Here is a 13,556-nt window from a genome sequence, read left to right on the forward strand (position 1 = left end):
CTAAGCTGGGGGGCTGTATATGGGGTACAGTATATTACTAAGCTGGGAGCACTATATGGGATACAGTATATTACTAAGCTGAGGGGCTGTATATGGGGGTAGAGTATATTACTAAACTGGGAGGGCTGTATATGGGGTAAAGTATATTACTAAGCTGGGAAGGCTGTATATTGGATACAGTATATTACTAAGCTGGGGAGCTGTATATGGGATACAGTATATTACTAAGCTGAGGGGCTGTATATGGGGGTAGAGTATATTACTAAGCTGGGGGGCTGTATATGGGATACATTATATTTCTAAGCTGGGAGCACTGTATATCTGGGGTAAGATTTTATTTCAGCTGGAGGGGATATGTATATGGGAGCTGTATATAATTTAATTGGTTTATATATATATAGTATATATTATTTAGGAGCACAGTGTTGTTATCCAGGAGACTTTATACTGTAAGTGACTGTGGTATTTTTAGGGTCGCTGGGTGGAGATGTGCTGCATGTAGCTGAAGATATCTGGCCGTGAATTCGGCATTGATATGTCATGGATTGGAGAACCCAGAATAAAGTCCTCTTGATGGAAGAGATAGTCATCTATAAGGTACTAGATGCCACTAATGACTCTCGTACCTCTCGAACCTGTAGACAGTCTCACAGTGTAAGTGCGTCTGCCTGTGGAGATGTTAATTGTTAGTAAAGTTATCATTTTCTGAACAGGGAGCGGGCAATGGAACAGGAGTAGGGGGGGGGTAGCATTTTAATATTCGCCTCAGGCAGCAAATATGCTAGAATCTGCCCTGTTGGTAGTCAATATAGTAAAGGGTCCCCAAGGTAAACAAAAATTAGAGGGTAATGCTGATATCTCTGGCAGTTCGTTTTAATGCCCCTGATGCTGTTCATGGCCATGCATATGTTCCAGTGTGGGCAATGACGTCATCGAGGATGTGGACAGACGTGATCGCTTCATCGCATCTGCACTGGCACAGACCATAGGCCTGTCTAGGCCTATGTAACTTGGTGTTTGCGCAGGCAGGCGGATAGACTCGGTGTCATCAGTGATGCTGCTTGCGCCTGAACTCAGTTTTCGCAACTCGGGCAGGGGCTAGGCCTCAGCCCTGAGTATCCAGTGACCCGGCAGTCACAGTAAAAGGGCCCCTTGGTGTTAGGGCCCACCGAAGGTCTCTCCGGTACTCTGGTGGGCCAGTCCGATGTTGTACATGAGTGAATGCAAGTGTATTTTAGAACATTAGACAACATTATGTGTTTTCTTACTTGCGTTCATCAATCACGCCAGCAATTTTCATGTAGGACAATGCTCCCTGTCACACAGCAAAATGGGTAAAGTAGTTTCCTGAAGAGTTTCATTGTTCATTGAAACAATGAAATGGCCACAAAACTGTGGAAGTGACTGGAAGAAGAGTGGAGTCCTAAAATCCCACCAGAGCAGTGTGAGAGACTAGTGATGTCCTGTGGTCGCAGATGTGTTGAAGTCATTCACACTGATTGACTGCCTGTCCACTTTCTACTAATGGATGACTGGTGTAACCTTCAGAAAATGTAATTATAATCTTTCTCTGTGCTACTGTCCTTGCTTTTCTCTAATTATGTTTATCATGTTTTGCAAAATTAAGGTAATTTGTGGATATACATTAGTAATTTTGTAAAACACACGGTTTACCCCCTACAAAAAATACAAAATATCACAAGTCAGTTCTTTCAGAACTCTGAGGTTAGGGGTTTTTCACATTAAGGTTTTACTATAGACAGAGCAAAGAGCAACCCCGCTGTGGAGGACACATTGTTGGATGGTCTCCCATTCATTTGCGTAAACACCACGTAATACTACATGTAATTTGTGCAGCTTCCTCCAGCAGGTATGGTGCATATGTCCAGGCCACACAATTTAACATTTTCTTCATAATATATCATTTATATTATAAAAACAGTGAAGAGCAATGCACATTTGTGTGTGCATAGCACATAATTATCCACATATAAGCCACATAGAGTTTTAAAAAGCTGTACAAACTATAGGTATTAGTGAAGTTTCCTGACAAATAAGCCTGTTTCTCTAGTATATATTATTGTAATAGATATTATATAGATCAATGATGATCAGCTACATAATCTGAAAGAGGTCAACCAAGTCTTGTGACTCATATACATTGTATGTGCAGAACATGAGGCCACCGTGAACATCATACACTGTTAGCTTTAGTTTATTTGACTTTTAGGCTGCTTTAGGACAGAGCACTAGCTGTTTTTGTGTTTTCCATTGATTTCCAGTACAGGCAGAGTAAAGTATTGCTGATGAAAGGAAAGCTAAGGTCTTATAAAGTAATGTGTGTTTGAACATCTCTCCAAGAGATAATGTTTAATCAGTGTTGCAACGTTGTCACACAGACATCCAAATATCAAGGTATATCCTCGGTGCAGAAGAGGGAGGGGGTCAGCAGGAGGCGCGGCTTGGCTCCAATTTATTAAATGCCCACATCAGAGCTAATATCAGCAAATGTGACCCTGCCTACAGCCTCTTTCCTACAAGCCACTCTGCATCCTTAACATCTACCCCTGCTTGCTCCAGGAGGGCTGAACTGCTCTACAAGGCCCTAAACATGACTCGGATCTTGTCTGTTTTTAAGGCTGCCAGGGCAGGGCTTCTCAATGCCTCTGCCCTCAATCACTCCGGCTTTGCCAAACCCGGTCTCCGGTTTATGAGTGTGAAGGTATCAATATTTTATGTTGCTTGATTTTTCATCTGTTTAAATTTTTTTTTTTAGCAATATTGTGAATTGAAACGTATGTGAATTATGTTAGATGTTATTATTTAGGTATGTTTAATATCCTAGAGATTACACCAGTATTCAACTACAGCAAAGTAGAGGATTTTCATGCTGTGTAATGATGTAATTTTGTATTGGTAGAATTCTCTGAAAATAAACTTCTGATGGCGTCCATATTTTGGGCATGTGGCCTTAAATGGGTGTTCCCATTTCAGGATATAAATGTTGTAATTTGTATTTGTTATTCAAGTTTCCAATATACTTTCTATATAATTTCCTTACAGTGTTCTAGATCTCTGCTTGCTGTTATTCTATAGGAAGCTTTTATGTTTACTTTCAGTGGACAGAAATCTGACCATGGTCACACAGGTGCGCGGCTCATTATATCACACAGATCTGATTACTCTCTGTGATACTAACGAGCCGTGCACCTGTGTGACCATGGTCAGATTTCTGTCCACTGGAAATAAACAAAGAGAACACGTAAGAATTGATACATAAAGTATATTGGAAAATTGTATAACTTTTCATTGTTCAAACAATAACTAATTTGCCAACATGGAAACATCCCTTTAACCAGAGTGTTCAGTTCTTCCCAGTTAAAGTTTCAAGTTTCTGTTACTTCTTTACTTTTTTGATAAGGGTTCTATCAACATGGTTGATAAAAATAATTTCTTATAAATATAATGTTGTGTTCCTGTTACATCTGCTCAAATACATACATTCAAATAGAACAAAATAATCGTTTCTTGATAACAGTACAGGCAGTCCCCTACTTAAGAACACCCGACTTACAGGCGACCCCTAGTTGCAAACGGACCTCTGGATGTTGGTAATTCATCTGGTTCTTATGACAACCCAACATTTTTAAAATCTAATTGTCACAGAGAGCAAAAAAATTTTGACTCGGGTTACAATAATAAAGTATAAAGTTTCAACTTACATACAAATTCAACTTAAGAACAAACCTGCAGAACCTATCAAGTACGTAACCCGGGGACTGCCTGTACTTGGATAAAAGGTTTAAACCTGCAAACATTAGGAAGATTTACGGTAACAATTATCTTATGTGTATAAGCAAATCCCATCCCAACAGGTGATAGTAAAGGAATAAAAGCATCAGGCATGTTAACCGTTTGCTTCATCCTTTCTCACTATTACAAATACTTGGACCATCAGCCAGACTAAGCATGCTTGTGTATGGAGGGTTGGAATATATAGCTCTAGGTAAAAAAGGAATCTAGCTTACCCTGGTTATGACCTTTAGGCTACAAATGTCCTTCTTGTACCATCGTACAACTTAGCATTAAGGCTACATTCACACGATGTATGCCCGCCATACCGTAGTACGGCGGGCATACATCGGGGCCCGGGATAGGAGGAGGGGGAGAGCGCCGCTCACCCCCGCCCTTCTCCATAGGAATACACAGGCACCAGCGGCGTATTCCGTAGAAAGATAGGACATGTCCACTTATGTACGGGTCCTGTATGGCGCCGCGAGGCCATTGAATTGTATGGGGGGATGTATATACGCTGTATATACGTCGGCCGTATATATACGCCCCCCATACGATCGTGTGAATGTAGCCTAACTTTGTTACTGTTGCAAGAAACAGTATTTTCAAGTGTCATCTCACTAGTGCTCTAGAGGGGGAGCAACTCTCATACGTGCAGGTGGATCCCGAAGAAGCAGATGCAACACGGGGCAGATTTTGTAAAACTTTCTTAAAGCAGAACTGCTGTAGTTGCTCATGGTAACAAATTACAGCTCAGCTTTTATTTTACCCAGCAGTATATAAAATTTAACTGAGCTCTGATTGGACCAGAGCAGTTCTGCTCTCAATTTTGATAAATAAGGCCGTATCTTCTACGAATGTAATTTTATATATTGACCTACATCCTGAACATTATTTAATTGCTGTTTTTTGATTTTTACAAACAAAGCAATGGCAAAATCTGCACTTATATAAGTAAAGTATATATAAAGTCTATAGGTCACTATATTATACAAATATATCAGTACTCAGGGATATACTACCCAGCATGTTTATTTTTGTGGCTGCCATCATATATTATAGGTGATACTGACAAATTAGAAAGAAATTAGAAATTGTCATGTTCCTCCTCTTCCTAAAGTCAAGCTGAGATCTGGTGGCTTTTAATAAATTTGCTTGGCACAGCATTTCCGCAGGAGTAGAGGTCAAGGCCAATTTAGGGTAGAAAATAGTGATCCAAGTAGGGAAAAGGTGGATTATACAGCTCCAAATTTTCCATTGTGCTGACTATATATGAAATATATTCCTCCCAGAACTAAGTAGACTTCCCAGTAAAATATTCCTCCCAGTAATAATAGACAATTTATGATTTTTAAAACATTTTTTTAAGTTGTGTTTGTCATTTATTTAGTTATGTTTTGTATGGTGTTCTTTCTTTAATCAACTATTAAACACAGAATTACATGCAGATGTAAAATATATTGTGCCCGCATAGGTATCTATGCATTTCTTAACTATAATTAGAGGCGGTCCCCCTGACTTACAGACGACCTCTAGTTACAGACGGACCTCTCTGAAGCTCGGTGGATGCTTTATTTTAGTTGCAGGCTGCAATGATCAGCTGTAAGGTGTCTACAATGAAGCTTTATTGATAATCCTTGGCCCATGACAGCTTGAAATTTTGAAAATATAAAATATTCCAGTTCCAAATTACATACAAATTCAGTTTAAGAACAAACCTATAGAACCTATTCTGTATATTCTGTATATTCTGTATAAATATAAGGATATTTTATGTTTTTATTTATGATGGAAGGTTTTATTTTCTGTATGGCACATCATGTGTGAGTTATATTTTTGAGATATTTTTGACTATGTATACACATGTATTATGGAGGGTTGTATTATGGGGTATGATGGAAACAATGCCCCTACAGCCGGCAAAACTATGCCAGCTCCTAGATCTGGTATTTTTGCACAACAAGCATGTGAGCGCTCAAGGTGAACGCAGTATTGCACAGGCCCGCTCTGCCACCGACCAGGGCCGGTTCTAGACAAAGTGAGGCCCTGGCCAAAACTAAAAGTAGGGCCCCAAAACTATTTTATGAAGAGTCACATTCAATAAGCGGCTCCTTTAGCGCTGCACAATACTAACACTTTGTAGTTTACAATCTGTAATATGGGACTACAGTATAGGAGAATTTAATAGGAGATAGAAAGATGAAAGGTAGATTGATGAAGATAAATATGAAAGATGATGTAGATTTATAGATAGATGGTAGATTTATAGATGCATAAATATAAAGTAGATTATATATAGCTAGATAGATGATAGACATGAGAGATGGATACAGTAGAAGAGAAGATCGATTAATAGGTGGATAGATAGTAGATAGCAGACACACACACACACACACATAAATATTTATATATATATATATATATACACAAAAAGCTACATAGAAAAATGGTTAGATATACAGATATGTAGATAGGAAATAGACAAATGATAGGAGATAGATAACTAGACAGATGGATTTATAGACAGGAGATTGATGATAAATATATAGACAAGTGACAGATGATAGATAGGAGACGAGTGATAAGCATCTTCACCTGGAAAAAAAAACAATATATCATCTGCCCACAAAAATACACATGCACGGGGCCCCTTTAAAACAGGGGGCTCTGGGCAAATGCCCAGTTTGCCGCTCCCTAACACCAGCCCTGCTACCGACCACACCTCCTCCGTGCAGTATTGGCGTGGAAATAGCGGGAAGTGGAAAACACGCAAATACTTGTGTTTCTCATATAACTGAGATTATTTTACAGATTTTATGCAAGTTTTCTGGTATAAAAGCCCTGATAAATGATGTAGTAATATAAGGTATATTAAGGTGTACACAACCCATGGATCATTTGTAAAAAGTATCACGTTATTATAGGTATAATTATCTTACAAATATGTTTCTTCTCAAATCAATGTCATAAAAATACAATAGCCGTGCCATTATATAATAGAGGGATATAACCTCTCTCATTCAGGCACAAACTGCAAATTTAGTGCTGGAAGATGGGACCAAGATCAAAGGATACTCCTTCGGGCACCCAGCGTCAGTAGCCGGTGAAGTCATCTTTAACACTGGACTGGGCGGGTGAGTTAAAAAAAGAAATAGATTTTAATTCTGTTAAGATTTACGGTAGAGCTTTATAAACAAAACTACTGATAATGTCATATTAAATTGTGGAGAATGAGAATGATCATGTTTCCCATTAGAACTGCTGTTATTATGTTAACCCTTTGCTTGACAAGTTGAAGTTTTCTGCAACATTTACAGGACGTATCCAGCTCTGCTATACTTGTAACAGCCATCACATTCCTTTAAATATATGTACTTCTTATACTATTTCATCTTGTACCTTCAGATATGTGGAAGCTTTGACAGATCCCAGCTACCATGGACAAATTCTCACTCTTACTAACCCGATCATAGGAAATGGCGGAGCACCTGACACCAAAGCCCTGGATTCCTATGGTCTCATGAAATACATTGAATCAGAGAATATTCAAGTGAGTGCAGTTATTATCTTTGCTTTACCTTTCTCCCATTTTGAGTTCACCCCTATGAACCTGTTTTGTATATTAGTCTATTGGCTCTGTGCCTAGACTAACACTATGACCTGGTCTGCAGTGTATGAGTCCATAGCTCGCCTGATGACCACTCATCTTCTGCATGTCTCCTGCTCACATGGACATGTCCTATAACATCAACATACCATATGCAGAATAATCAATCATGTCTGTGTCTCGTAGGTGTCTGGTTTGCTGGTTTTGGACTACAGTAATGAATATAATCACTGGGGGGCAGTCAAGTCCCTTTCAGAGTGGCTTCAAGAGGAGAAGGTTTGTAGTAGATCCAAATTGTTTACATGAGGTTCTCCAATGGTAAACCACTAAATGTTCCATGAAATATAAGCATACACTATACACAATATCAATTTACTGCAGATTTTATGAGTGCTAACAATGTTAATATACTAAAACTGTGCAGGTAAAGCAGTTGAAGATATCTATGTACATATAAAGCGCTTAGGTGAAATATCACTGTGGTATATAGAGTCAATCCTGAGCCATACACAGTAGTATAAGGCAGATAAGGAAATAAGAATTCTTTTTTTTGCAGATTATTACAGTTTGAACTCAGCACATGAAAAATGACAGTACAATGGTAGTGGATAGGTTAAAAAATCTGTGAACCTTAGAATTCATGCAGCTATTTCTAAAAAATATTAGTGGGAATCGGTAAACTATGTTGAAAAATGCAAGTTTACTGCAGAGTTTTTATATGGTTTTGCTGTAAAAAAAAACCCTGTAGCCCATAATAGACAATAGAAAAGACAATAATAGACAATAGAATATCCACCATGATTAATCAGGAGCCACTTACTCATAGACCCATGACCGGGTCACTGCACTGTGACTGTGGCAATCTATTTGTTATCCATGACCATCTTCCTTCTAAAATCAACTTTTAAAATTATCCTCTGTAATCTGGCTTTTCAGGCTGTACACTGTCTGGCCTTTGTCCCTGCTCCCTCAGCACTTGTACAGTAAATCCATGCTGCATACAAGTAACCTTAGGCCAGTTGCACAAACAAAAAACACTAAACTGAGTAAATTATTATAATCTTTAAAATATCAAAACCAAAGTTGCAAAGATCAGTCTGGAAACTCATAAGCAAAACTTTTCTTCTGGAGAAAAATAAGTTTGTTTAAGCACAAATGACCTTATAATAGATGCTAAAAGTCATCTGCTTGTACAATGTCACCATCTAGTGGACAGTATTCACTAGTGCAGCTTGGTCTATTATAAGTTATACATTCTAGTAAACAACTGATTTAAAGTGTAAGATATTGAAGCCAAAGTTAGAGAAGAAAATTTTTAAAGAGAGATTTAGGCATAGTAATAAAAGTAGGTAGGATTTGGAATTAAATCAAAACAAATATCCCATTATATATTTTCCCTAAAATATACATCTATCTAAAATAGAAAGATATGTATTTATTGTAGTAGATTAGGATGGGTTAAAAGTAATATTTTTATAGATAGGATTTTGCAGAAAAATGTTACATAGAGTGATTATCATATTATATAATGAATTATTTCATCTATTTATTAGGTTCCTGCACTTTGTGGAATTGATACCAGAATGTTGGCGAAAAAGATTCGGGACAAGGTAATTTGACAGGGTTGTAACCATTTGTTTTTTTAAGGTGTCCTTGAAGGATAGTTTGTTTCCAACTGCGACCCTCAGTTGTGGTTTCCTATAGCCCCAGTTAGCAAAAGAAAAATGGAACATTACAGGATACTAATTGAAAGGATGAAAGGAAGGGACTGCCTTTGTAATACAACAGACTGGTTCTCCTAAGTAAGGCAAACCTGTTGTGATTAAAGCTAAATGTGGAAGAAATATGTCTAAACGTGTTCCCCAAACCATCCTGAAAGCTGTACAACACTTTTATAATTAGTTTCAGATGCTTTTTCCCCTCATTCAAAACGGGTAGAATTTTCTGAGTAAAGGATGGACGTCTAAAATTCTAAAATACGCACTAGTATTGTGCCAAATAATAGGTGAGATATTCTCCGACCAGACAAGATAAAGTTGCATCTCCTTATCATCCTGCGTTACCATCACTGATAAATGTGGGGCAGTTTTAGCCTAGTTTTCCCTATACAACAATGGACAGTAAATGATAACTAATAGTATCTACAAGACTCTTCATTGGGGTCACAAATTTTCTAATATGTTTAAGTTACATTACTAATACCTTTGTGGCAGTGACAATAGACACATATACACAGGATATGAAATGTGTTCTTGCTACATTAGAGGACGGAAGGATATCAGAAATGTAACAGAATTCATTTCTTCTCTATCCAGGGGACTGTACTGGGTAAAATAGAATTTGAGGGAAAGCCAGTGGAATTTACTGACCCCAACAAGAGGAACCTCGTTGCAGAAGTATCAACTAAGGTGAGCAAATACAACTTTACTTCTTCCTGAATCCTTTTGGGTGCACACATGTCTAACATTCATTATCATTCTCAAAAATACATAACTGGATATATCCATTTAAATGGCTGTTGTGCATTGTAATATCCACAATTTGCCAAAAGTCAGATTCTCCTTTACACATTGACAAACCCAGCAGTAGTATTTTCTCACATGTGCATTGCCAACTAATAGTCAAGGGGGAGGTAACCTTTCATTCTCTCTGGGGGTATGTACTAATTAATGAAAATTAATTACCACCACCTTGGTTACTATAAGGTGATTCACATATAAGCGTATGTGTATCCATATTTGTCAAATGGGTAGACAGATGCTAAATAGATAAGAACCAAATTGATCAGAGGCACAGCACCAGTCTATATGGTCTACCATGCAGCTTTTTATGTTTCATGACATGTCCCCTTTAACTGACCATGTTACAGGTCACACAATTCATAGTTAACTCCTGATGTCATCATGAAAAAAAACTGAATGTTTTCTTAAACGTCTGATTTTCTAATAAGTTCCCAAATGATCTTGCTAATGCTTGTATTTTCTTGTGTAGGGATTTTCTTGAAGGCTATCCATCCAATTAGCTCTGTGCTCCCTGTCATGTAATTTAATGGTCTATTAGGGAGTTCAGCTGTCAGAATAAGTTACAAACCTGACACAATTCCAGATGATCTGGGACACAACAGGAGGAATATTTCATAACTCTAATTTGAAGGCTTTAAAAGCCATCTCGTAAAATAAAGTTGACAATAATGAAATTTACCATTGGCAATAATTAGTGAACACAGTAATCTGTCGGCTCCGGTGATAAACAGCCGCTTAATAGGAAGCAGCGTGAGGTACGTTTCTTTTCAGCAAGAGCCAAAAATTGATTTCTCAACATCTGCTTCTACCTCTCTCATTAACGCACTGTTCACACCAATAAAATAGTCTCTGAATGTTTTTGTGCGGCAGTAGGAGCCTATTAGAGGCCCCCAAACTGAAAACCACATTCATATATAATAAGGGATGTTGAGAAATTAGTTATTGAAGAGAGAAAAACCTCCATCTAAGAGTTTGTTAGATAATAGACATTACTTCGAACAGGCGCAGTCTATTGTGTAACTCGGAGATTCCCCTGGGGGTTCCCTCTCTGGGGCCTAAGATAATCAACTAATGACCACTGGTCTGCAATTGAAAACATTGTTCTCTCTGAAAACATATCTCTGTTGTTCCTGACAAAGTAGTTGAGTACTCAGGACCAAATCTGACTGAAAATCACGACACAGCAGAAATCCTGTTTGTATAGCACCGGGTGCAGCAACATAGCTCAGAGACTCAGTGGTTACCTCCTGTAATTTAGGGATTCTCTGCCACAAGATGTTTTGATCGTTGATACTTTGTACATGTTCACAAGTCCCCTGGATGTGCTTTTAGAGAGCAAAAATATCATGCAAATGATATCACAAAATATTTTGTTCATTTTATGTTGATCCAAGGAGTTATTCTGACTTCCATATTGGGGTTGGGAAAGTATTTTTGAGCCTAACTCCAGCCATCCAGACTTGAAGCCTCATAGGGTTCCTTCCCTGCACTTGATCAAAGCTATGCGATTTATAGGCTGGATTTGATGTATCTGTTTCTTTTTATCAGACTTGTCTTCTATGTAACTATGAAAATGTTGCGCTGTCGTGGTTCACAAAAATACAGCTACCATAGATTATACATTCACATTATCAGAGTTAGGCCTTATACACGTGGCCATGTGATCACCCAAACCGGATCCCGGGTGTAGCAAGGTAGAGAAGGGAGGAGGAGTGAGCGCACCTTACCACTCCCATCTACATTGAAAGCTGGTTTGGTCATGGTGCAGTGAGACTGTGTACTCACCGCACTGTGATTGGGTACAATAGACCTCCATAAGGTCTGTGATGTAGCTGCAAATTGTGAGGAGGATCATGGGCCCCCGTACAGTCCTGGGGCCATGGACTTATGGGCTTCACAGTGAAAAAGGCCATAAACAGGGAGCCGTTACTATATGGCTACTATATGGGGCTTCTAGTAAACTCCTCAGAAAAGTGGGAAATAAGGAATACATTCTGGTATCATTGTTTATAGCGTGCTTTCTCCTGTAGAGGAGGGTTAGTAAATGTACACTTTCAAAAGAGTATAAAATAATTAGAAAGATGTTTTTTCTGTCCTCCAAGCTCCAGATGATTACTTTACAGACATGGAAGGGAAACTCATGCCTACTTGTTAACCTTAGACATTTAAGATAATATAAAGGCTGCAGTAAACAAGACAGAACTAATTGCAGTGTTCATGCAAAGTAGAAGCACCTGGAAGCTTTGTTTTACCTTCTCAATGTGAAGATGTGAATACAGTAATCTGGAGAGGGAAATCAGCAATAGACAAAACAATTATTTTTATATTTCATTTCAGGAGGTAAAAGTATACGGCAAAGGAAACCCTGTTAGAATTGTGGCCGTTGACTGTGGAGTGAAACACAATATCATCCGTCAGCTGGTGAAGGTAAACCCTTAGTTTGTACGCTATACTCTATAACATCCAGTATCTATACCATAGAGGTAGACAAGAGAAGTGGTCCTAGTCCTGGCAAGCACTAAATATACTTTTAATAATTTGAATGTCTAAAATGCTTCAGATATTGATAAATGCTAAAATATCAGAACCTCATATGTGTGAAAGGGTAAGGCCATTGAATTTTCACTTAACCAATCCATATCTACCTTACTAACTGCTGTTGAAGTAGATTTAAGAATGAAGCCAGACACACTTTGAGAGAGTCAGCTGATCCATCCAAAATTGTTGGTTTTGGATGGTTTTTATTTTTTGTGTATAAATTGCTTTATTATTTTTCACCAACTGTATTTTCTAAATTAAAACTTGTTTCCCCAAGAGATAAGTTTGATCCAAAATGTTAGGTATTCTCAGCTATAGCAAATATCAGCTTTAAGTGAGCAAAAAAAGATTAATTGTACATTTTGATGTGAATATCATTTTCTTAAATCAGAGAGGAGCAGAGGTACATCTGGTTCCCTGGAATCATGACTTTGCCAAAATGGAATATGATGGTCTTTTAATAACAAGTGGACCTGGAAACCCAGAATTGGCCCAGCCTCTAATACAAAACCTAAGGAAGGTTAGTAATGATCCTCTTTAAACCAACTTATTCTATAATCTATATGTCATAGATAGCTGATTGCCTTCTTCTTGACCAGGTCTTCAATAGTGACCGAACTGAACCTGTGTTTGGCATCTGTATGGGGAATGAGATTGCAGCTCTTGCAGCTGGTGCAAAAACATACAGGTTGCCTATGGCTAATAGGTATGTAAAGATGTTGAATTGTCCTTGCTTGATTCGTAAGAGGCCATCTTGGTTTTCCGTGTTTTACGTGTGACCATGGAAGTCAAGGTGGTGGGGATGGGAAGAGGAGAGAAGCAGGGAGGATACGGAGGTTTGCCTGTAGAACATATGCCAAATTTAATAACTGTATATGGAATTTATTTCTATTTTTCAGAGGCCAAAACCAACCTGTCATGAACACAATGAATGGACAGGCCTTCATCACTGCACAGAATCATGCATATGGTGTAGACAGCAAATCTCTACCAGCTGGCTGGAAACCACTCTTTGTGAACATAAATGATCAGAGTAATGAGGTTCGTAAGTAATAAAAGTCTATAATGTTTTTCTGTAAGACTCTATACTGGAT

General features: G+C 38.2%; 1 protein-coding gene across 1 annotated transcript in view; it reads left to right on the forward strand.

Annotated features, from left to right (window-relative positions):
- Positions 1-2,517: 2,517 nt before the first annotated feature.
- Positions 2,518-13,556, forward strand: part of CPS1 (carbamoyl-phosphate synthase 1) — a 54,262-nt gene continuing 43,223 nt past the window's right edge. Inside the window, exons 1-10 of the mRNA XM_072121349.1 lie at positions 2,518-2,722; positions 6,820-6,929; positions 7,201-7,345; positions 7,589-7,678; positions 8,956-9,012; positions 9,718-9,810; positions 12,262-12,351; positions 12,854-12,982; positions 13,062-13,168; positions 13,362-13,503. Of these exons, the coding sequence (XP_071977450.1) occupies positions 2,612-2,722; positions 6,820-6,929; positions 7,201-7,345; positions 7,589-7,678; positions 8,956-9,012; positions 9,718-9,810; positions 12,262-12,351; positions 12,854-12,982; positions 13,062-13,168; positions 13,362-13,503 (1,074 nt within the window). The 5' untranslated portion in view covers positions 2,518-2,611. The remainder of the gene's footprint in view (positions 2,723-6,819; positions 6,930-7,200; positions 7,346-7,588; positions 7,679-8,955; positions 9,013-9,717; positions 9,811-12,261; positions 12,352-12,853; positions 12,983-13,061; positions 13,169-13,361; positions 13,504-13,556) is intronic.

Source organism: Engystomops pustulosus, chromosome 8, assembly GCF_040894005.1.
Source record: "Engystomops pustulosus chromosome 8, aEngPut4.maternal, whole genome shotgun sequence".
Classification (NCBI taxonomy): domain Eukaryota; kingdom Metazoa; phylum Chordata; class Amphibia; order Anura; family Leptodactylidae; genus Engystomops; species Engystomops pustulosus.